General features: G+C 53.4%; 2 protein-coding genes across 6 annotated transcripts in view; one reads left to right on the top strand and one right to left on the bottom strand.

Annotated features, from left to right (window-relative positions):
* Window positions 1–1,977: 1,977 nt before the first annotated feature.
* On the top strand, window positions 1,978–18,783 carry Kif7 (kinesin family member 7). Of its 5 annotated transcripts, none has more exons than XM_075952499.1 (19): window positions 1,978–2,070; window positions 3,488–3,839; window positions 5,890–6,090; window positions 6,425–6,818; window positions 6,950–7,469; window positions 8,035–8,151; window positions 8,640–8,855; window positions 9,607–9,746; window positions 10,147–10,262; window positions 10,393–10,542; window positions 11,901–12,103; window positions 13,954–14,151; window positions 14,337–14,462; window positions 14,617–14,793; window positions 15,747–15,962; window positions 16,590–16,796; window positions 17,382–17,580; window positions 17,674–17,820; window positions 17,913–18,783. In XM_075952499.1, the coding sequence occupies exons 2-19, from the start codon at window positions 3,512–3,514 to the stop codon at window positions 18,278–18,280; spliced, it is 4,023 nt and encodes a 1,340-aa protein (XP_075808614.1). In that variant the 5' UTR covers window positions 1,978–2,070; window positions 3,488–3,511; the 3' UTR covers window positions 18,281–18,783. The 5 variants fall into 5 exon arrangements, with proteins under 5 accessions (XP_075808614.1, XP_075808612.1, XP_075808611.1 ...); XM_075952497.1 differs by having other exon boundaries at window positions 10,390–10,542; XM_075952496.1 differs by having other exon boundaries at window positions 9,604–9,746.
* Window positions 18,668–20,189, bottom strand: part of Ticrr (TOPBP1 interacting checkpoint and replication regulator) — a 38,444-nt gene continuing 36,922 nt past the window's right edge. The window contains exon 22 of the mRNA XM_075952494.1: window positions 18,668–20,101. Coding sequence (XP_075808609.1) covers window positions 19,992–20,101 — 110 coding nt within the window. The 3' untranslated portion in view covers window positions 18,668–19,991. The remainder of the gene's footprint in view (window positions 20,102–20,189) is intronic.

Below are 20,189 nucleotides of genomic sequence, written 5' to 3'. Positions count from 1 at the left end.
AGGTTACTTCTTTGTAAAGTCATGAATTGGGATTGACAGCCCCAGAGATGCGTAACACCACAGGATTCTTTTTTTTTAATATTTATTTATTATGTATACAACATTCTGTCTGTGTGTATGCCTGCAGGCCAGAAGAGGGCATCAGACCTCATTACAGATGGTTGTGAGCCACCATGTGGTTTCTGGGAATTGAACTCAGGACCTTTGGAAGAGCAGGCAATGCTCTTAACCTCTGAGCCATCTCTCCAGCCCCCCACCACAGGATTCTACAGTTTTACAGTAACAGAAGCAGCTTCAGTGTTACCTTCTCGGTAACTTAATTACTGTAATTGCCATTATAATTATAGTCATAACTCCTCTGAAAAATGCGATGTTTCATCAGTCACTATCGCCTTGTGCGATGTTTATGCAGGTTTAGCTTCCGGCTTCTTCACATCCAGAGTCTGGATGAATCTCATTGGTTGTCTCCGTGGCAGGCTGCTTTGCATTTTGGGTCATTCCTGCTCAGGTCTCCAACTGGTTTAGAATATTTGGGACTGACAACGCAATTCTATGGCGTGTGAGAGAACTCTGCACTGCATCTGCCTTTTCCAATTGCTTTCTCTCCTCCACTGAATTGCATATGGTAGGAAGCGCCACAGCTTCTGGCATGTGCACCTAACAGAGAGCTGTCTGGTGTCCTCCTGGCGGCCCTTCCTTGCCCAGGAATCAGCTGGCTACCTGCTCTTATTTCAAAAGTCTAGGCTATGGGTCTGGCTGACTTCTCACTATCTATGCCGTCTCCTGAGCACCTGTAGGCCATCGCCTTGCCAGTGATTAGCCCAGGAATAAACAGACTTAACCATGTGACATACAAGGACTGAAGGAAGAACATAGGGTCCAATTGCTTGATCCCCAGAGCCGTGCACACCACACGGTGCTCCCTCCTTTCGCTGGGTGCTTAGCGTCTGTAATGGCAGCAGATCATACACGTGAAAGAGAAGGTCCTTGGTACTATTGCCCCTGACTCCTCCTTCTGGGGACCCCTCCCCTCTCCTCTGCTTATACCACAGGGTCTTTGTTCTTGTCATTTCAGGCTGTGTTTCTTCCATTTGGGGCTGAGAGTTTTCTCATGTAGATCTGGGAGAGCTGGCAATTTCTAAAGCCTTTAATTATGCTGCCCGTCTATAACGGGCAATCTTCTGCGGATGTACCGCATTAAAAATCACTGCTATACCGGAGTTTTCTTTGGTGTTGTTTTAAGTGACACATATGTATTCTGAGATGGCGGTGGTTGTTTGTGGTACTTGGGATGGAAAGCAAGGCCTCCCTGGTCTAGGCATAGGCCTTACTACTTCCCGGTTTGGTGTCTTGACTTCGTATATTTGTGTTTGTTTTGAGACAAAGTCTCACTCTGTAACTCAGGATGGCACTGAATGCCTCCCTGTCTCCCTGCCTTAGGAATCCCTCAGAGCGCTTGGATTGCAGGCTTGTGGCTCCCATCCCGTTTGGATTCCAGTTCTGGATTAAACATTCGACAATGCATGGTGTTTTCAATCCCTCTGAGGTCACTAAGATGGCCACACCTGTATCACCTCTCTCCATGATATGTGTCCTTTGACAGTGACTGTAAAATGCATTTTGATCTCAGAAATTTTAAAATGTGACAAAGTTAGTTTTAGAATTGAAGAAAGGTAGGCTTTTGCTTTTGTTGTTTTGTTTTTAATGAGGAGGATGGCTTAACGCTGGGTGCAGAAAGAAAGAAGTGAGTCTTTAAGTGAAGGACAGATGCCTAGTGTGGATTTCGGAGACTTCGGAGAGTCGAAGAGACGCCACTGGCTGCTTCTCCAGGCCCGCCCCCTCTGGCCTAGGCCCGCCCCTCCCCCAGCCGAGGGCCCGCCCCGCCCTGTCTGCGGGCCGACTTGGAGGCGCCCAGCTAGCGCCTCCGCCCCCGAGCGCCAGGGCAGGCGGAGTTGAGGGTGAAGGGAGGGATGTTTGGGGGGCGGGGGTCCCGATGACGGCATCGGAGCGCGCCGCGCCGGGGCGCCGAGCAGGACCGCAGGTCCCGGGACTGCGCTCGCACCCTGGCAGGTGGGTGTGGGTCAGGAGAGGGTGGAGGGCGAGGCGGGGCGCACCCGGGAGGCGCCTGAGCAGCGCCTCATCGGTGCTCTCCAGCCTGCCCGGAGCTCCTCACTGGGCCGGCCTGGCCAGGAGGAGCAGCCTGCGAGGGTCCGCGTTTGTAATTGCTTTTGCAAACTTTCCGGGAGGGCCTGTTCCCAGTGGTCGATCGCGCGGGTGGAGTTGTCAGGACTCCTTTGAGGCTCGGGGCGTTGATTGTGGGGATGGAGAAGCCTGGTCTAAGCTTCAGAGCCTTACCTGGAGTGTTACTACCACTCCAGATAGTGTTATCACACCGCCAGACAGTGTTACCTATGTGTACCCAGGTCCGGGTACCTAACCCGGACCGAATGAATGAGCGGTTATACATGTAGCGAGACTAAACAGTAAATACCAAAACAACAAAGTGCAGTGTGGGGGTACTGGTGACTAAGGAATGTGATGAGGAAGGGGGATGGAGCTCGGGGGGGGGGTCATCACGGATTACTGGGTAGTGTACTCTGCTGGGTGCTGGCGATAGGATTCAAAACAGAGAGGGTTCTCGCTTTCCATCTGGAAGGCGAATCTGGCAGTTGCATCTATGTGGTCAGTGTCTGATGTGGGCAGCTCAAAGGTCTGTCTATGGTGGTGGTGGGCACGGAAAAGAGCAGTTTCCCTGGCCCTGTGCAAAAAGTGGGTCCAGCTCAAGCGTGGGTGGTAACACAGAGGTTGCTGACCTGAGAGGTGAGGAGAGGCACGGTTGTCCAGGAGACGGGGAAAGTGGAGTTTCTGTTCTAAGCTTCCTTTATTGTTGGTGGTGGTGTATATAAAAAGGAGACTGCTGTGATTGCATTTTTGAAAGTTGCCCCAGGCTGTGGGTTTGGAGAGGGCAGGGAGACTGAGACTCAGAAGGCTGACAAAAATCATCCCTTCAGGATGTCCGCAGCAAAACAGGATTAGGATAGAGCTTGAGGTGTTTAGGAGATGGATTTAGCAGAACTTAGTGATGGGAACTTACCTTGGAGGATCCGATGGCTTCTTTGAAGAAACGGGCAGGCGTCGAGCAGTCTCGGAGATGGACAGTGGTGGACTGTGTGAAGCCTAGTGGGTATCAAGGTGAAAGAGTTCCCTGGTGTGGTGCCCTGTGTGTGGTTCGAGATGAGGTCACAGGGGAAGGGGTCCGCTGGAACACTAAACCCCGGGGTGCGAAGTGGTGGGGCCTTTTTTTTGGCCGGTGGAGGATGTCAAGAGAAGTTACTGTGTTAAGATGGTATCACCGTTTGTGTGGCAGATGGGTGCCAGGTCGAGCAGAGGCTCTCAACTTTGAGCACCCCTGAACTGGAGAGTCTACCCAAGGTCTACAGCTGTGTGGTCTGGTCCTGATGGCAAGGGTCTTTCTTCTTCTCTATAGATCCAAGAGCTGCCCTCCTTCAACATGGGGCTGGAGGCCCAGAGGCTGTCTGGAGCTGAGGAAGCCCCGGTGAGGGTGGCCCTTCGAGTTCGCCCACTGCTGCCCAAGGAGCTGCTGCATGGTCATCAGAGTTGCCTGCAGGTGGAGCCGGAGCATGGTCGAATCACCCTGGGGCGTGACCGCCACTTTGGCTTCCATGTGGTACTGGGAGAGGACACCGGACAAGAGGCCGTGTACCAGGCTTGCGTCCAGCCCCTTCTCGAGGCTTTCTTTGAGGGCTTCAATGCCACCGTCTTTGCCTATGGCCAGACAGGCTCCGGGAAGACGTATACCATGGGGGAGGCCAGTGTGGGTGAGTGACCCGTATTGTGCCCATTTGACCACTTTGAGGGGCCTCAAGGTCTTCCTGAATTTCTGCCCCCCCCCACCGGAAGGTGACATGCTGAGGAGGGAATGAAGATTTCCTAGACAGAGATCAGCACTCCATAGCGGGACCAGCCATGCCAGCTGCTGGGAAAGGCAGGAAGTGTGGGTGGAGTTGTGGGTGGGTGTCTTTCTCGAGATGAGATAAGATGGGTTTTGGAATCGTAACATAGGAGGGACAAGGCAAGTTGGCGTGTCTCAGGGCTACCAAGGTCTAGGAATCTGTGTTGTAGTCAAAGCAGTTGAGATTGGAGCCTCTGCATCCGGGGAAGATTCTTGGGGCCAGTTCCAATGGGAGGAATTCCTCCTTCTAAGTAGCATGAACTATTTTCTCTTGTCTTTTGTGGCAGAGTCTTGATATATCTGAGGCTGGTCTGGAATTCACTGCATAGTGTAGGCAGACCTCAAACTATCAATTTTCTGCCTCAGTTTCCCAAGTGCTAGGGAATTATAGACATGCACTACCATACCATGCTCAAAACCTTTTTTTTTTTAAAAAAAATGATTTCTTTTTATGTGTATGAATGTTTTGCCTGTATGTATGTATGTGCACTACATGTATGCTTGGTGTCTTCAGAGGCCAGAACAGGGTACCAGATCCCCTGGAATTAGAATAACAGGAGGTTGTGAGCCACCATGTGGGTGCTGGAAACCAAATCCTGGTCTTCTGCAAAAGTAGTAAGTGACCTTAACCCCTCAGCAACCTCTCCAGCACCGTGTACTTGTTTTTCTACACACTCATTTAATTCATGAGCGCTCCAACTCATGAGTTAGTCAACCTGTTTCCTGATATTATCACAGTAGGGGTGGGGATTTTAACACATGAGTTTCGGGGAGACATAAGAAGCAGACCATAGCGTTACAAAGGTATAATCGTTTATTATATGGAGAAAATGCCGAAAAATACAAAATAGCATGTTTGATAATTGCCTCTTTGAGCATTTTCTCTGTGGAAATAGTTATTCTTTAAACAAGAATTTATTTATTTTTTATTTATTTTTTGTCTTTCGAGACAAAACTGTGTAGTCTCTGTGTAGTCCTCACTGTCCTGGAACTTACTCCATAGACCAGGCTGGCCCAGAACTCAGGGATCCGCTTGCCTCTTCTTCCTAAGTGTTGGGATCAAAGGCGTGTGCCACAATGCCCAGCTAAACATGGCATTATTTTATACTTATTCTTTTCTAGCCTGTTTTATTTTCTTAATAATATGCCATAGGGCTGCAGTTGTAGTAGCTCACTGGTAGAGTTGCTGTCATGTTTCAGGTCATGACTTTGATCCTCAACACCACATACGGGGACGTCTACACTCAGATGAATAATATTTCATGGTAAATGCTCATGGCTTATGCGATACCACACCTGGCAGCATCTGAATTTTCTGGCCACAAAATAGTATTTTAGTTCCTGACCCTGATATGTGGAACTATTTACTTTGAATTGGGATAGTGATAAAGACCATAGATGTATGTGTCTGTGAGTGTGTGTGTGTATGTGTGTGATGAATATTTATCGTTAAATATCATTCAGTCGTGTGTGTGTATTGCTGTGTATTGAACTTGGGGTCTCACATGTGAGCAAGTGCTCTCTACCACTAAGCCACAACCCTAGTCTTTCAATCTCCTTTTTATTTAGTAACTTCCTGGCATTCTGCTGTGAATATATTTAAGCAAACTTCATATGGGATCTTAGGATGAACACTCTGCTTCCTTGAAGCAAACTAAGAGCCCTTTAGTTAGCTGTGTATGGGCCATGCTAGTGACTTACTGGTCCCAGGGTATCTGATATCTGTTGGGGCTGATGAAACCATGAGCGGTTGCTCGAATTCCCTAGTTCTGTCTAGCAGTCATGGAGCACCGCCTACCAGAGGCTGTCTGTCCTTCTTGGTCAGCCCCATTCTCAAGCCGATGGTGGGGTGTAGGACACTTGGGCCAGGTTTAGCTGGGCGGATGGCAGCGGGAGACTCTGTGCTATCTCCCTAGCCTCCCTGCATGAAGATGAGCAGGGCATCATCCCAAGGGCCATGGCCGAGGCCTTCAAGCTCATTGATGAGAATGACCTGCTGGACTGCCTGGTGCACGTGTCCTACCTGGAAGTGTACAAGGAGGAGTTCCGAGACCTGCTAGAAGTGGGCACTGCCAGCCGGGACATCCAGCTTCGGGAAGATGAGCGGGGAAATGTTGGTGAGAAATCTTGGGGACTGGGAGTGAGGCCTGTGGCAAGGAAAACCTCAGGCTGTTCTGACAGTGGGCTTGGCTTACCTGTGTGGGAGAGACATTCCATGAAGGAAAACACCATCCAGGCCCTGGACGCTTTTTTTTCCCCCCTGCCTCCAGTGAGTTGAATATATGCTTCTGTGTCCAGAGTGAGAAGCACTAAGGTTAAGTGTGGGAAAGCTGGGACCCTTGGCATGAGTGGGTGCTTCTGAGGGAGGAAGAACAGGTAGGAGCCCTGGACTGTTGTGCTTGTCTTCTAGCTGTCTATAGGAGAGCCGCTCACAGTCTTCTGTGTCCACAGTGCTGTGCGGGGTGAAAGAAGTGGACGTGGAAGGCTTGGATGAGGTGCTGAGCCTCCTGGAGATGGGCAACGCGGCGCGCCACACAGGCGCCACCCACTTCAACCGGCTCTCCAGCCGCTCACACACGGTCTTCACTGTGACCCTGGAGCAACGGGGACGGGCTCCCAGCCGTTTGCCTCGACCCGCCGGCGGCCACTTGCTGGTCTCCAAATTCCACTTCGTGGACCTAGCAGGCTCTGAGAGGGTACTCAAGACCGGCAGCACAGGCGAACGGCTCAAGGAGAGCATCCAGATTAACAGCACCCTGCTAGCGCTCGGCAATGTCATCAGCGCTCTAGGGGACCCTCAGCGCCGTGGCAGCCACATTCCCTACCGCGACTCCAAGATCACCCGGTGAGCTGGCCCATCTCTCTGGGCTCGGTTGGGGTCATGGAGCCCTCCAGGAAGGGTGGCTTTGTCACCTGATCCCAGGTGAGTATTCACAAGAGCTCAGCCGCTGATGCTCAACGTCCTCTGGCCGCTAGGATCCTCAAAGACTCCCTGGGAGGGAACGCCAAGACGGTGATGATCGCCTGCGTCAGCCCCTCCTCGTCCGACTTCGACGAAACTCTCAACACCCTCAACTACGCCAGCCGAGCCCAGAACATCCGCAATCGCGCCACAGTCAACTGGCGGCCCGAGGCCGAGCGCGCCCCCGAAGAGCAGGCGGGGGGCGTGCGCGGGCCGCCGCGACACCGCTCGGAGACGCGCATCATCCACCGCGGCCGGCGCGTGCCCGGCCCCGTAGGGGGCTCCACGGTAGCGGCTGCCGGCCTGGGCGCCGAGTGCGCGCGCTGCCGGGCCCGCACCAGCGCCGCCTACAGCCTCCTGCGAGAACTGCAAGCAGAGCCTGGGCTGCCGGGCGCTGCTGCCCGCAAGGTGCGGGACTGGCTGTGCGCTGTGGAAGGCGAGCGCAGCGCCCTGAGCTCTGCCTCTGGGCCCGACAGCGGCATCGAGAGCTCTCCAGCCGAGGACCAGACGGCGCAGGGGAACAGCGGGAGAAAGGTGGCCCTGGGGTGGGCTCGGGGTAGGGATCGAGGGAAGAGGGTCCTTGCTGGGCGGTCCTGCCTGTTAACAGTATATTCGGGGTTCATTGTCAATTCCTTAACTTTGGATCTGTTAAACAAGGATATTATAAGATCGGAAGGTGTAACAGGTACCAAGCACACTAGTAAAGACCGAGGTGTTCTTAATAATATAACATAAATAAAAACGTGATCTGTGGGAATAGTGACCACATCTCTAATTCCAACCCTGTGAAAGAGGAAACATGATGATCACGAATTCCAGGCTAGCCTGGGCTATATAGCAATACCCTAGCTCAAAACTAAAGTGCTATTAATAATAAGCAAAATTTAAAGCATTATTAATAATGGCGGGAGATGGCTCAAATGGCGTACAGAGAGAACGTAAGGCTAGATGGGCCAGGAGCACCCTTTGCAAGGCAGCTCTCGGAACAAAGCGGAGAGTAGGTCTGGGTGAGCTGGGGGCAGGGCAGAGAAAGAGTTGGGGTGTCCCAGTGCCTTAGCAGGTCTCATCTTAGCCTAAAGCTTTTTTCCTTGCCGTATAGGGAGATGAGGGGGCCCAGCAGCTGTTGAGCCTGCAGAGCCAGGTGGCCCGGCTGGAGGAGGAGAATCGAGACTTCCTGGCAGCTTTGGAGGATGCCATGGAGCAGTACAAACTGCAGGTAGGATGCTCTTCCTGCAGGAGGGAGGGAGAGTTTCCCAGAGTGGAAGGGAGTTTGTTTGAATGGGGAACTGGGGCAGGGGATGCTGGTGAAGGGATCTGTAGAGATGGGAGGTGCCCGGCATAGACAGACGCATGGGGGTGAGGGCAAAACAGAGAAGGGAGTGCGCTGACTGCCTGGCACCTCAGCCCTTGCATGAGGGCAGCAGGGTGTTATCTGGGAGTCTGCTCATCAGGTCAGCATTATGCTGGGCTCTCCAGTCGGGGGCAGGGGAGGCATGCAGGCGTGGTGGGAATGTGATGGGCACTGGATATGGGAGCTTGAGTCAACCAGTGTAGTTAGTATGTTATTCAGACAGAATGGGATCCAGATGGGGTCAGTGGTACTCAAAGGCTCAGTTTCATCCCAGAAGGTGAGATGTTCTGATTGGGTTTTATGCTGGTCAGCAAATATCCCTTGGCATCCGTGTCCCCTGGACTGTCTTGCAGAGTGACCGCCTGCGAGAGCAACAGGAGGAGATGGTGGAACTGCGGCTCCGGCTGGAGCTGGCACGGCCTGGTTGGGGAGCACCAGGGCTCCTGCAGGGCTTGCCTCCAGGGTCCTTTGTGCCTCGACCTCACACAGCCCCCCTGGGGGGTATTCACGCTAACATGCTGGGCGTGGTGTCCCCCACTTGTCTTCCTGGAGAAGTTAGCTCTGAGCAGGTGAGGAGATGTCAAGGCTTGGAGCAGGGTCAGGGCAACACTGGGGTGTGTGTCCCTTGTTCGTGTCTCCATGGGACCAGCTGTGAGTTATAAAATCCCTATTTTAAGCACCCCGAGAGAAAGGGCCAGAATACAAGAGACTGTGGGGTCTCTCAGAAGTGGACAGGGCCAGTGAGCATCTTGAGACCGCTGGAGGAAGGAGACTGGCGACGGCAAGGTGGCACCTTGTACTGAGGATGGAACTCTTAACGTCTACGGGTGGCTCTTTGCAGGCTCACTCCTCCACAAGCTCTGCTCTGTCTCCCCAAGGCTTGGTCCCCTGCCCGTAGGTTCTGCAACTTGGGGTCTTTTGGATAAAGTTGATTGAATCCTGTGCTCTTCAGAACTCCAGCTCATCTCAGCTCTGCGGCTGTAGAGGGCTCGGGCTGGATGGGAGTATGTCAGGTACCCGTCATTCTGGCGGGGCGTCAGTGGTGAGAAAGGGCTTAGGTTCACATGAGCTGCCTACTAGAAAGGGCAGGTTGTCACCCGAGGAGACCCAGATGCTGGGGGATCACATCCTTCCTCGAGGACGAGACTGCTTCCCAGTGTGTCCCTTGACAGATCTGGAGGATGAAGACAGGGCAGAGGAAGTTGAGGAGAGGAGGGTGTGCATGGCTGGACACACCCCAGCAACAGCCTTGGGAGGGAGATGGCTAGGAGGATGCCCCACAAATATTCTCAATCTGAGTCCCTAATGTTCCCCTAGCAGGTGGCAAACGGCAGGGAGGTCAAGGCGGAGGTGCTGGCCCAAGCGGACAAGCTGGGAAGTAGCTCTTCCAGTACCTCAGAGGAGGAAGGGGAGGAGGAGGAAGAAGAGGAGCCACCCAGGCGGACCTTACACCTTCGCAGGTGAGGGAGACCCAGTGTGTGGATGCCCAGGATCCGCTTGGGGCTGCGCTAAGCTGTGGGAGACTCCTGGTCATTCTCCCAGTGGTGGTGTGAAGGCCTGTCACATGATAGAAGGCGCTTGCCTGTCTCATGTTCACCAGCCCTTGGGGGACTGCGAGCTCTGGTTGGGGAGGCTTCACTGGGGTGCCTGTGAGAGGAAGTGCCCAGGCCTCCTGCTGCTCAGTTTCCAAGGTGATCCTTGGTACATCTTCTAAGCTCTGCTCCTGACTTCTGGCTTCTACCTCATCCTGATCCTGAGGGTTGGAGGGTCCAGAGGCTCCCCCCCCCTCGGCCTAAGAGGTAGTAGCTAGGCTGGGTTAGGAGCTGGGGAATGATACCGACTTCTGCTTCTGCCTTCCAGAAATGGGATCAGCAACTGGAGCCAGAGGGCAGGGGTCCGGTCGGGGAGCCCACCTGACAGGAAGGGCCCAGAGGTCTGCCTAGAAGAGTCAGCTCCTGCCAACCCCGCTCCCCATGGTAAGCTGGATGGAGAACAGAGAGGATCCTCTTCCCGTCTCTACTCACCCAGGAGCCCCTCCGTACTACCCTTCTGCCTCCTCCACTCTTAGTCAGGGTGCTCCCCCTAACAGTCTGCATGTCGTAGCAGTTGGTGGCAGCAAGGTCCCAGTCCAGCCCCGCCAGGCTTCAGCTGCCATGGCCTCGGAGTGGCGGCTGGCTCAGGCCCAGCAGAAGATCCGGGAACTGGCCATCAACATCCGGATGAAGGAGGAGCTCATTGGTGAGCTGGTCCGCACAGGTGAGTGGTGGCATTGGGGTGGTTCCTCCTTGGGATGGTCCCCATTTGCCCTGCATTCTTCCTATGCTGCTTTGGAGAGGGTTTGGCAGCGTCCCCGTTATCAGCACAGGCTACAGGACCTAGGTCTGAGACCCAACTCAGCCTCTTCTAGCTGTGTGGCCTTCAGCAGGTATCATAACCCCTCTGCTTCCTCTTGCCTGAAGGGAGTGATGCCTGAACCTGTTTCATAGGGTGGCTGTGACGGTGAAATGATGCCACTCTGGTGGCATGTCTGCCCTCAGTAAACAGAGCCCCTTACTTCCTGACCTGCTGTGTTGGAGGTGCTGAGACCAGTAACGCTCGGTCCTCGTCACACAGTATAAATGAGAACCCACTCCCTCCAGATGGGCCACATCAGATACTGGTAATGAGCTGAGGAACAGGGGATAATTTTAAGTGGTAGCCATTTGATAGGTTTTCAAAAATTTTTTTAAAAACATTTTTATTTATTCTCTATCCCCCTGCCGTGTGTGTGTGTGTGTGTGTGTGTGTGTTCACGTGCCACAGTGCCCCTGTCAAGGTCAGGGTAATTTAAACTTGGACCTTTTCCTGACTAACCGCCATGCCATGCTCCTGTCGTTTTCTCTCCTTTTTTTAGATGGTTTTATGTAGCCCCAGTTGGCCTTAAAGGTGTTGTGTAGCCAGCACTTGGGATTACAGGCTGGCTTGTGTATTTTGTGCAGTGTCGGGGGTGAAGCTGCAGGCTCTCCTCCACATTAGAAACTCCTGTTCCCTTAGTACCAGGCACTGTCTCCTGGTGACCCAGAGGTGTTGTTCAGCCTCATTGGCTTGAGTTGGCCTTCCATACCTGGGCCCTGGGCAGGCTTGGCTAGCTTCGTGGGCTTCTGAGGTCCCCCTTCTCTCAGCTCTGAGTCATCCTGCCAGAGTGTGTCTGTTCACTCCAAGCAGGGGTGTTTTTCCTCTGTCCTTCATATTTCTTGCAGATTGAAGCTAGAGATATATGCAGTTTCAGGGTATATATTGATTTTTGTCAAGCATTAGCTAAAGTTAAAACTTGCTCATTTGGGTCACTTCTGTGAGCAAAACTCATTTAAAAATTGAGTAGGGGGCTGGAATTCCAGCACTCGGGAGGCAGAAGCAGGTGGATCAGAGTTCAAGGCCAACCTGGTGAACATAATGAGTTTTGGTCAGCTAGGACTAGAGGCAGGGTTTGTGTGTGTGGGGATGTGATTTAGCGAATGGATTAAAGAAAGGCTGGTGTGAGGGCTTGAAGAAACCCATGTAGTGTTCCAGCCCGGGAAACAAGACTCTGGAAAGGGGTCTGCCTGTGCCACCGTCTGGGACCCGCTTTCTTCCAGGAAAGGCAGCCCAGGCCCTGAACCGCCAGCACAGCCAGCGCATCCGGGAGCTGGAGCAGGAGGCCGAGCGTGTCCGGGCGGAGTTGTATGAAGGGCAGAGGCAGCTTCGTGAGCTGGAGGGCAGGGAGCCCCAGGATGCCAGCGAGCGGTCCAGGCTTCAGGAATTCCGCAAGAGAGTGGCTGCAGCCCAAAGCCAGGTGCAGGTCAGTGTTGAGGTTCCCCAGCGGGGGGGGGGGGTCTCTGGGAACAGGCTTGTGGGCCTGGAATCTGTATGTACTGAGATCCTTGCCATCAGCCCTAGCTGGCGGCAATTACTCCTAGGCTGGTGCCACAGGTAAGCTGTAATAAGCTTAGCTTTCCACACGACAGGAATAGAGAGGTGGGTGCCGCCTAGCGACCAAGGAAGGGCGGTTGTCTAAAGAGAATGTCCTTTAGCCCACAACGCTGTCTGTGCATGCATCCCAGCTTGCTCTTCAGTCCTGTCTTTCCTGTTTGTCAGTGTGTGTGTCCACCTGACCCTCATTCATTTAGCTTGCTTGCTTTTTTCTGGGAAGGAAACCTAAGGCCTTGAGTATTACAGAAGATTGCCCAGACCGAGCACTATCCCCAAGGCCGGCTTTAGCCTTCCGCCAGATGACTGCTCACGTAGCTGTGTGTGCCCGTCTTTCACATCATCCCCTTGAGCAGCTCGTGCAGTTTTTATTCATTCGCTAGTGCTGCGAGAGCGGATTCTCACACTAGAGGCTGGACATCCAAGTTCAAGGCCTCCACAGGTCTGGTCTGTCCAAAGTCTCCTGAGGCTTGTGGATGGCGGTCCTCTCTGTGTGTCTGCCTTCCTGTGCCCCTGCGCTCTTGGTGTTTCTCCCTCTTTTATCGAATGCCTGGATGCTAGTTTAGGGTCACCCTCAGGCCTCCACTTCTTGAAAGGCCGCTCCATGTCTGAATACCATCCCATTCAGAGTGTGGGGGAAGACAGCTCAGCCCGCAGCCCTGTCCGTCCTAGCTTTTCTCTTCAGACGACCCCAGCTGCCTCTCCACCCACCCATCTACCCTCTCTCCTCTTCCCTCTTTCCTTCTTTTCTCAGTTCCAGCCCAAGAGGTGATCTGGTAGAATGGCTGAGAATAGGGGCTCTGGAACCCGCCTGGCTTTAAAACCTGCCTCTTTTTGTTTGTTTGTTTTTTGAGACGGTGTTTGTGTTACCCCGCCTGTCCTGGAATTGAGATTGTAGACCAGGCTGGCCTCTAACTCACAGAGATCTGCCTGTCTCTGCCTCCCAAGTGCTGGGATCAAAGACTTATTTTTATGTGTATGAGTGTTTTGCCTGAATTAATAGATGTGTAACACGTGTGTGCTTGTACCTGTAAAAGCCAGAAGAGGGCATCAGAGCCTCTGGAAGTGGAGTTACTGATCGTTGTGAGCCCATGGAGGTGCTGGGAACCCAACCCAGGGTTCCAGCAAGTGCTCTTAACCCCTGAATCTCTCCAGTCCCTGGGTGTAGGTTCTTGATCAACTCCCCTAACCTCCCTCTCTGTGCTTGTTTCCTAATCTATAAAGTGGAGATAATGGTCATACCAATTTTCTTTCTTTATTTTTGAGTGTATGTGTAAGGGCATCACAGTGTGTGTGTGTGTGTGTGTGTGTGTGTGTGTGTATGTGTAGTTCAGAGAACACCTTTTAGGAGTTGGCTTTCTCCTTCCACTGTCTGGATCCCAGGAATCAAACTCAAGTCAGTCACCGGGCTTGGCAGCAAGCATCTTTACCCACTGAACTATTTCCCCAGCCCAGAAGGCAGACTTTATCATAAGTCTGTTAGATCAGTTACTATGTACCGAGCACCTAGCACAATTCACCCAAAGAACAGCTGAAGTTGTAGTAGCTACGTTATTAGTATTCCGCTGTCATTAGTCTCCTGTCCACCTACCTTTCCCTCCTTCCTCGTGTCCTCCTGTTCACCCACCTGTTGACCCTGCCCACCCTTGCTAAGTGCTAAGCACTGCGCCAGGCTCCTTACGAGCCCCGTGCCTAGCCCTGTGGCTGCTCTGTGGGTCCCAGGTTCTGAAGGAGAAGAAGCAGGCAACTGAGCGGCTGGTGTCACTCTCGGCTCAAAGCGAGGCCCGGCTCCAGGAGCTGGAGAGGAACGTGCAGCTCATGCGGCGACAGCAGGGGCAGCTTCAGAGGCGGCTCCGGGAGGAGACCGAGCAGAAGCGACGTCTGGAGACAGAGATGAACAAGCGGCAGCATCGTGTCAAGGTCAGGCTCTGGCTGGCCGGGTGGGTGAGGGTTCCCACTACTCACAGCTACACCATCTTAGAAACAGAGGGGTCCGTCAAGAGCTTATAGGAAACTTGAGGCTATGAGTGCAAGACATGGCCTTTCCAGCAGGCCTTCTCCCCACCGTGCTTCTTCCTCTCCTCACCGGGCTTCCTCCCCCCCAGGAACTCGAGCTGAAGCATGAACAACAGCAAAAGATCCTGAAAATCAAGACGGAAGAGATTGCGGCCTTCCAGAGGAAGAGGCGCAGTGGCAGCAATGGCTCCGTGGTCAGCCTGGAGCAGCAGCAGGTGCGGCTGGGCTGAGCCCGTGTCCCCATGAGATTGGCGGGGAACCTGCTCGTTGCCACTGTACACTGGGGATTTGCTGTGGGACCTGCTGCTTGGGTAGTGGCTCCAGCTCGAGGTGGGTACTGAGATCCCCGCCTCCCCCATGGTTCCTCAGAAGATCGAGGAGCAGAAGAAGTGGCTGGACCAGGAGATGGAAAAGGTGCTGCAGCAGCGGCGGGCACTGGAGGAGTTAGGGCAAGAGCTCCACAAGCGGGAGGTCATCCTGGCTAAGAAGGAGGCCCTGATACAGGAGAAGACCGGCTTAGAGAGCAAGCGCCTGAGATCCAGCCAGGTGAGCCCCCACCTCCACTCCCCCACCCCCGCCACAAGATTCCTGGCCAGGTGAGGCCCTATAAGGGCAGTGTGTAGGTGGGTGAGGTTCTTCGAAGTGATGGTCTTGCCAGGTAAGACAGGGGAAGCTTTGCCCTCTGGGGTGTATCCTATGGGTTCCCAAGAATCCCAAGGCTTTAGGCTGTTTATGATACAGGATCTAGCATATGGGACAGTGGTGCCCATCCCATAGTCCACTTCACATTTTGCAAACAGCTTTTTGGTACCCACGTGGGCAAAATGAGGAACAGGTGTAGGAAATGGTATGGCCAAATAGATTCCAGCTTTGGGGGAGGCAGGCTGTGGGTCCATCTGTATCTGCCATGGTTACCTCCTCCTTAATAGGAAGTCCAGCTGCTGAGCCACCTTGTTCTTCTGTCAGAAGGGATCAGAATGTGGCCAAGAGAATTCAGTGGGATTATGTCACACCCAAATCCAGGCCTATTCTAATCCAGGTGCTTGGGTCAAAGCCAGATTCCTGAAGGGTTATGGACACTCAAACTAGGGTTCCTGTCCTTGCCATCATCGAATACAAGAGATCTGAGAGGCTTAGGGGTCATTAGGTGATCTCTAACATCCCTTGGACACAGTTACCCTTGCTTCCTCCCACATGAGCCTCCAGGAAGGGTCAATTTCCCATAGTCCCATACTCTCCAGCCAAGTCTCACCGATAGCCTCCTGTGCACAGCAGCTTCTTGATACTAGTCTTTTCTCTCTGCTTGCACAATCCTCTGGGCCATCTCCCCCACAGATGACCCTGAAGGGCCCTGCTCCCTAAGTGAGCATCAGGGTTACAGGTAGGCCAGGGAAGGACCCACATCCTTCCTAGCACCTAGTGAGCCAGCCAGGCCCTTTCTGTGTCCTCTGTGAGGACAGTGCCTGCTCCTTCTCTGATCACTGGTGATGCTGCCTCAGGCCCTAAACGAGGACATCGTACGCGTGTCCAGCCGTCTGGAACACCTGGAGAAGGAGCTATCTGAGAAGAGCGGGCAGCTGCGGCAAGGCAGCGCCCAGAACCAGCAGCAGATCCGTGGGGAGATAGACACCCTGCGCCAGGAGAAGGACTTGCTGCTGAAGCAACGCCTGGAGATCGACAGCAAGCTGAGGCAAGGAAGCCTGCTGTCACCCGAGGTATGGCCACTGGGCGGCCACCCAGCACTGTCCCTATGCTTCAGCTCTCTGATCAATCCCTTGTCCACCCGTCCTTCTGCCACCGTCGACCTCCTTCCCTGGCTTGTCAGGGCTGGCCCTGCTGCTTTAGGACACAAGTGCCCTAGTGTGTGCTAAGCCTCGTAAGGTGGAGTGAGATTGTCCCTTGGGCCCCCTTGATGGATGTGGGACCCCATGGACTTCTCAGCTCCCTTCCAGCAGAACTAGACAACTGTGCTGTGCTGTATACAAAACGCTTTTCCTTCGAACAGCGAAAGCCTGCACTGCATAAGCTTATCCCCGGTTGTCCGGGGTCTTAGGCAGTCCCAGCAGCTCTGCTTTCTGGAGCTCCCCGAGCTTCTCCCGAAGGGAATAGAGGTAGCTTCCCTTGAGAACTCAGCCACACAGCATCTTGTCTGTCACGCTGTGGTCAGGCAGACCTGGTGCTGTTGCAGTGAGGGGCACTTCTGCTATGTTCAAGACATTCTCGGGTCGAGGGGACACGGAAGGCTCAGCTGTGTCTATGCGTTGGCTGTTTTATATCTGCCCAGGACTCTGTTGATAAGGAAGCTTGGCACCCCTCCTCCATGCATACACCTGTTTCTTTAGGAGGAGAGGACGCTATTCCAACTGGATGAAGCCATCGAGGCCCTGGACGCCGCCATTGAGTACAAGAACGAGGCCATTACATGCCGCCAGCGGGTGCTGCGGGCTTCGGCCACCTTGCTGTCGCAGTGTGAGATGAATCTCATGGCCAAGCTCAGCTACCTCTCCTCCTCGGAGACCAGAGCTCTGCTCTGCAAGTATTTTGACAAGGTGGATTACCAGCACAAACCCTTGCTTCTGCTTCCTTTAGCTTGTTGCTAGAGGCTCTGCTGGCAACTCCAAAACGTTTGTCCCTTCCTCCCAGATGAGGAGTCAAGGGCAGGGTCCCCTTTACTTTCCAGTCTCTTTGAAGTTATCTCAGTGAAGCTAGGACTCAGTTTCCTCTCCCTTCTGGTCTGAAGGCCCTGGCCCAGACCAAACAAACAGAGAGGCTGTTTTTTTGTTTTTTTTCTCCCTAGGGATATGTCTTGAGGTACTTTTGGTTGATATTTGGGAGGTGAGGAGGGAGGCCCCACAACCAGGAATCACCCAGCCCCAAATGCCTTATTCTTTGGTTGAGAATCCTGGTCTGGGTGCAATCCCACAGTTCCACCGTGTACTCTGTGGTGGGGAAAAGTTTGTGGTAAGTTCCACCTGGACAGCCAGCTCCAAGTGTTGGGAGTTCACTGTCTATAGTACTGTGTGAGAGGCAGGAAAGACCCGGTGATTTCCTGGGGACCACGTTTACCAACTGGCTAAGGATTGCTTGGGGAAAGACAATGGTGTAGTGGCTGAGCCTGGCTGGTCTGGGGACAGGTGGTGACACTCCGAGAGGAGCAACACCAGCAACAGATCGCCTTCTCGGAGCTCGAGATGCAGCTGGAGGAGCAGCAGCGGCTGGTGTACTGGCTGGAGGTGGCACTGGAGCGGCAGCGCCTGGAGATGGACCGCCAGCTGACCCTGCAGCAGAAGGAGCACGAGCAGAATGTGCAGCTGCTCCTCCAGCAGGGCCGAGGTGAGGGCAGGGGAGTGCTGGCGCTCTGACTGCCTCTAGGCCAAGATGCCCTGCCCACAGCCCTCACTCCTTAATCCTGTCTCTCCACACCAGAGCACCTCGGCGAGGGCTTAGCAGACAGCAAGAGGCACTATGAGGCCCGGATTCAAGCTCTGGAGAAGGAACTGGGCCGACACATGTGGATAAACCAGGAGCTGAAACAGAAGCTCGGGGCAGGAAACACGGCAGGCCAGAGCCGAGGTAAACACTGGTGCTGCCCTGTGAGTCTGCCCCACTGGGTTTGGGGACATCTATGTCTTCTTCCATGTCTGACAAAGATGCTGTTCTGACAGGTGGGGAGAGGAGAAGCCTCTGCCTGGAAAACAGACAAGGCCTTGGAAATGAAGATGGGCTCCACCCAGCAGCTCCTGAAGCTCTCTGGCAGCCCTCCCTTCTGGAGGGGGCGCCCCGTGCCTGGGATGAGAGCAGGGACTTGGTCCATGCCCCACTACCCCTGACATGGAAACGCTCAAGCTTGTGCAGCGAGCAGGGCTCCTCTGAGGAGCTGAGGGCCCGTGAAACAACTGAACCCCCAGGAGGGCGGGTGCTATCCGTGGGTGAAGCGGGCCTCTCCTGGAACTTTGGACCTTTGCCTAAGCCCCGGTGGGAACCCCGAAGAACCAGCCCATGGATGATTGATGTCAGGAAAAACCCCCTGTAGGCCTTGGTCAGGCCCTGCCTCTGACTGCAGTCCTGCTGAGAGGCTGCCTGTTGGCTTCTGTGAAGGACAGCCTCACACTGTAAACCCTGTCTCATCTTTACACTAATTGGAGTCAGCAAATTCGGGCTGTAGCCCAAAAGAACCGGACTTTCCCCCAGTGTGGTACTGGGGATCAAATCTAGGAAGTCTTTTTCTTTTTGAAATACAAACTCCTGTAGTACCTGACAGCTACCTTCCATTTGTGGGACACAGCTGGAGATCATCCAAGGCTTGATGACAACAGGGTTAAAGCTTTGATGGTCTTGTGTAGGTGGGGAGCTAGGAAAGTTATTACCATTTTTAGAATTTTTAAAAATATCATTTAATAATAAACAGAAATAATCTCATTATAGTTTACATCTTCAATGTGTCCACAAGACTCCTGAAGGCTGGTCCTCAGCGAGGCAGTGGAGCCTATCGGAGCTGGGGTCTAGTGAAGTTAGGCTATTGGAGAGCATCCTTGACGGGGGTACTGGAGTCCTGCTCCTCTTCTCTACTTCCTGGCTGCCTCCCTGCCAGTGCACAGGTGGACAAATAGTCATGAACTTTGGCCTCGGAAAGCTTGAGCCAACTTGAAGCCTTTTCTTTATCAGCGGTATTGGGAACTGAACCCAGGCAGACACTCCAGGTCTGCCTTTTCTTCATTTTTAGTTGTTTATCTCAACCACACAAAGTGAACATCTCTGAAAGAAGAAATGGGAGTTTTCACTTGGAATCTGACAATAGGAAGCCACAATAGGGTTGACCCTTCTGGAAAGACTGAGAAGGTACCAAAGCAGCCCTCACTACAGATGAGGCTCCTGCCAAGACTCCACAGCAGGTGGCTCAGTTGATTACAGGTCAACCCAGATGCCAAGCACATACCTAGCTAAGACCCCTGCCATGATGTGGCTGGCTCTCCAGGCAGACCTACAATATGATCACTTTGGACCATGGTCGCAATTACTCCCAGGCAAAAACACTGAACGCTAAGTAGCCAGGAGGACTTTACTGTGACCTAGCTTCTGGCTCTAGTCTTTACATACAGGTCTTAGTTAATGAAGTACCGCGTGTGTCAGGGAACTCAAGCCTACGGCAAGTACCTCAAGGGACCCTATCAAGGGTTCTTTTCTCCATTTCAGTGCGGCAATGGTCCTCTGACTCACCGAGGTCAGGGCATGGAAGCACTGGAGTAGGACCTTGCTTGGTGTCTAGACTGCCAGGCTGCTCATCAGATTCCTAACCTTCCCCACAAAGGCCAGTGCCTGGCCTCAGATGAAGTCCACGAGGCATTCCAGTGGTAAGCTCAACAATGACTGGGGAAAAGCCAAGGTCCTTGATGTCTTTTTGTTGTTTTTGGTACAGGGTCTCATATAGCACAGGCTGTCGGTGTACTTGCTGAGCGGTCAGACTCTTCTGAGCTTTCTGCCCCATCTCCCAGGTGCTGGGACTATAGGCCTAGTACCACACCCTGCAAAGCCCCCAATTTCTTTAACTCCACGGGAGACCTAGCTGCTTGTGAACTTTCTCAGTCCCATTAAGTTCTGGGCACATTGCTGGGATTGGTGGTATGAGCCTGGCATTGTTTCCACACCCAGAGAAAGCCACTCTGGAGTACCGCTCCAGGAAGGCAAGGGATCTGGCCAGGCTCTGTGCTCCTCATTCTGAGTCCTCCAGCTGTGTTCTACCAGGACTAGCTAATGAGCTTCTTCCTCGTGTAGGTTCTGAAAGGCCGTCTCCGGGACAAGGCTTGGCTGAAAGGAGACACTTCGGTAGTGGAGGGGAACACATCCACATCCTCATCTAGGGAAAAGCAGAGGTCAGTGAGGCCTGAATAAAAGACAGCAAGCTCATATCTAGGAAGGTGAACATCCAAACTGGCTAGGCTCCC

The sequence above is a fragment of the Microtus pennsylvanicus genome, chromosome 18 (genome assembly GCF_037038515.1).
Source record: "Microtus pennsylvanicus isolate mMicPen1 chromosome 18, mMicPen1.hap1, whole genome shotgun sequence".
Taxonomy (NCBI): Eukaryota; Metazoa; Chordata; class Mammalia; order Rodentia; family Cricetidae; genus Microtus; species Microtus pennsylvanicus.
The sequence above is the reverse complement of the archived record's forward strand: the minus strand, read 5'-3'. Positions and strand labels throughout refer to the sequence as shown.

Excerpts from the sequence above, each read along its gene's own strand:
- Kif7 (XM_075952495.1), top strand. The coding sequence starts at position 3,512 with ATGGGGCTGGAGGCCCAGAGGCTGTCTGGAGCTGAGGAAGCCCCGGTG. Across the intron at positions 6,091-6,424 it reads AGATGAGCGGGGAAATGTTG|TGCTGTGCGGGGTGAAAGAA; the intron begins GTGAGAAATCTT and ends CTGTGTCCACAG. Across the intron at positions 10,543-11,900 it reads TGGTGAGCTGGTCCGCACAG|GAAAGGCAGCCCAGGCCCTG; the intron begins GTGAGTGGTGGC and ends GCTTTCTTCCAG.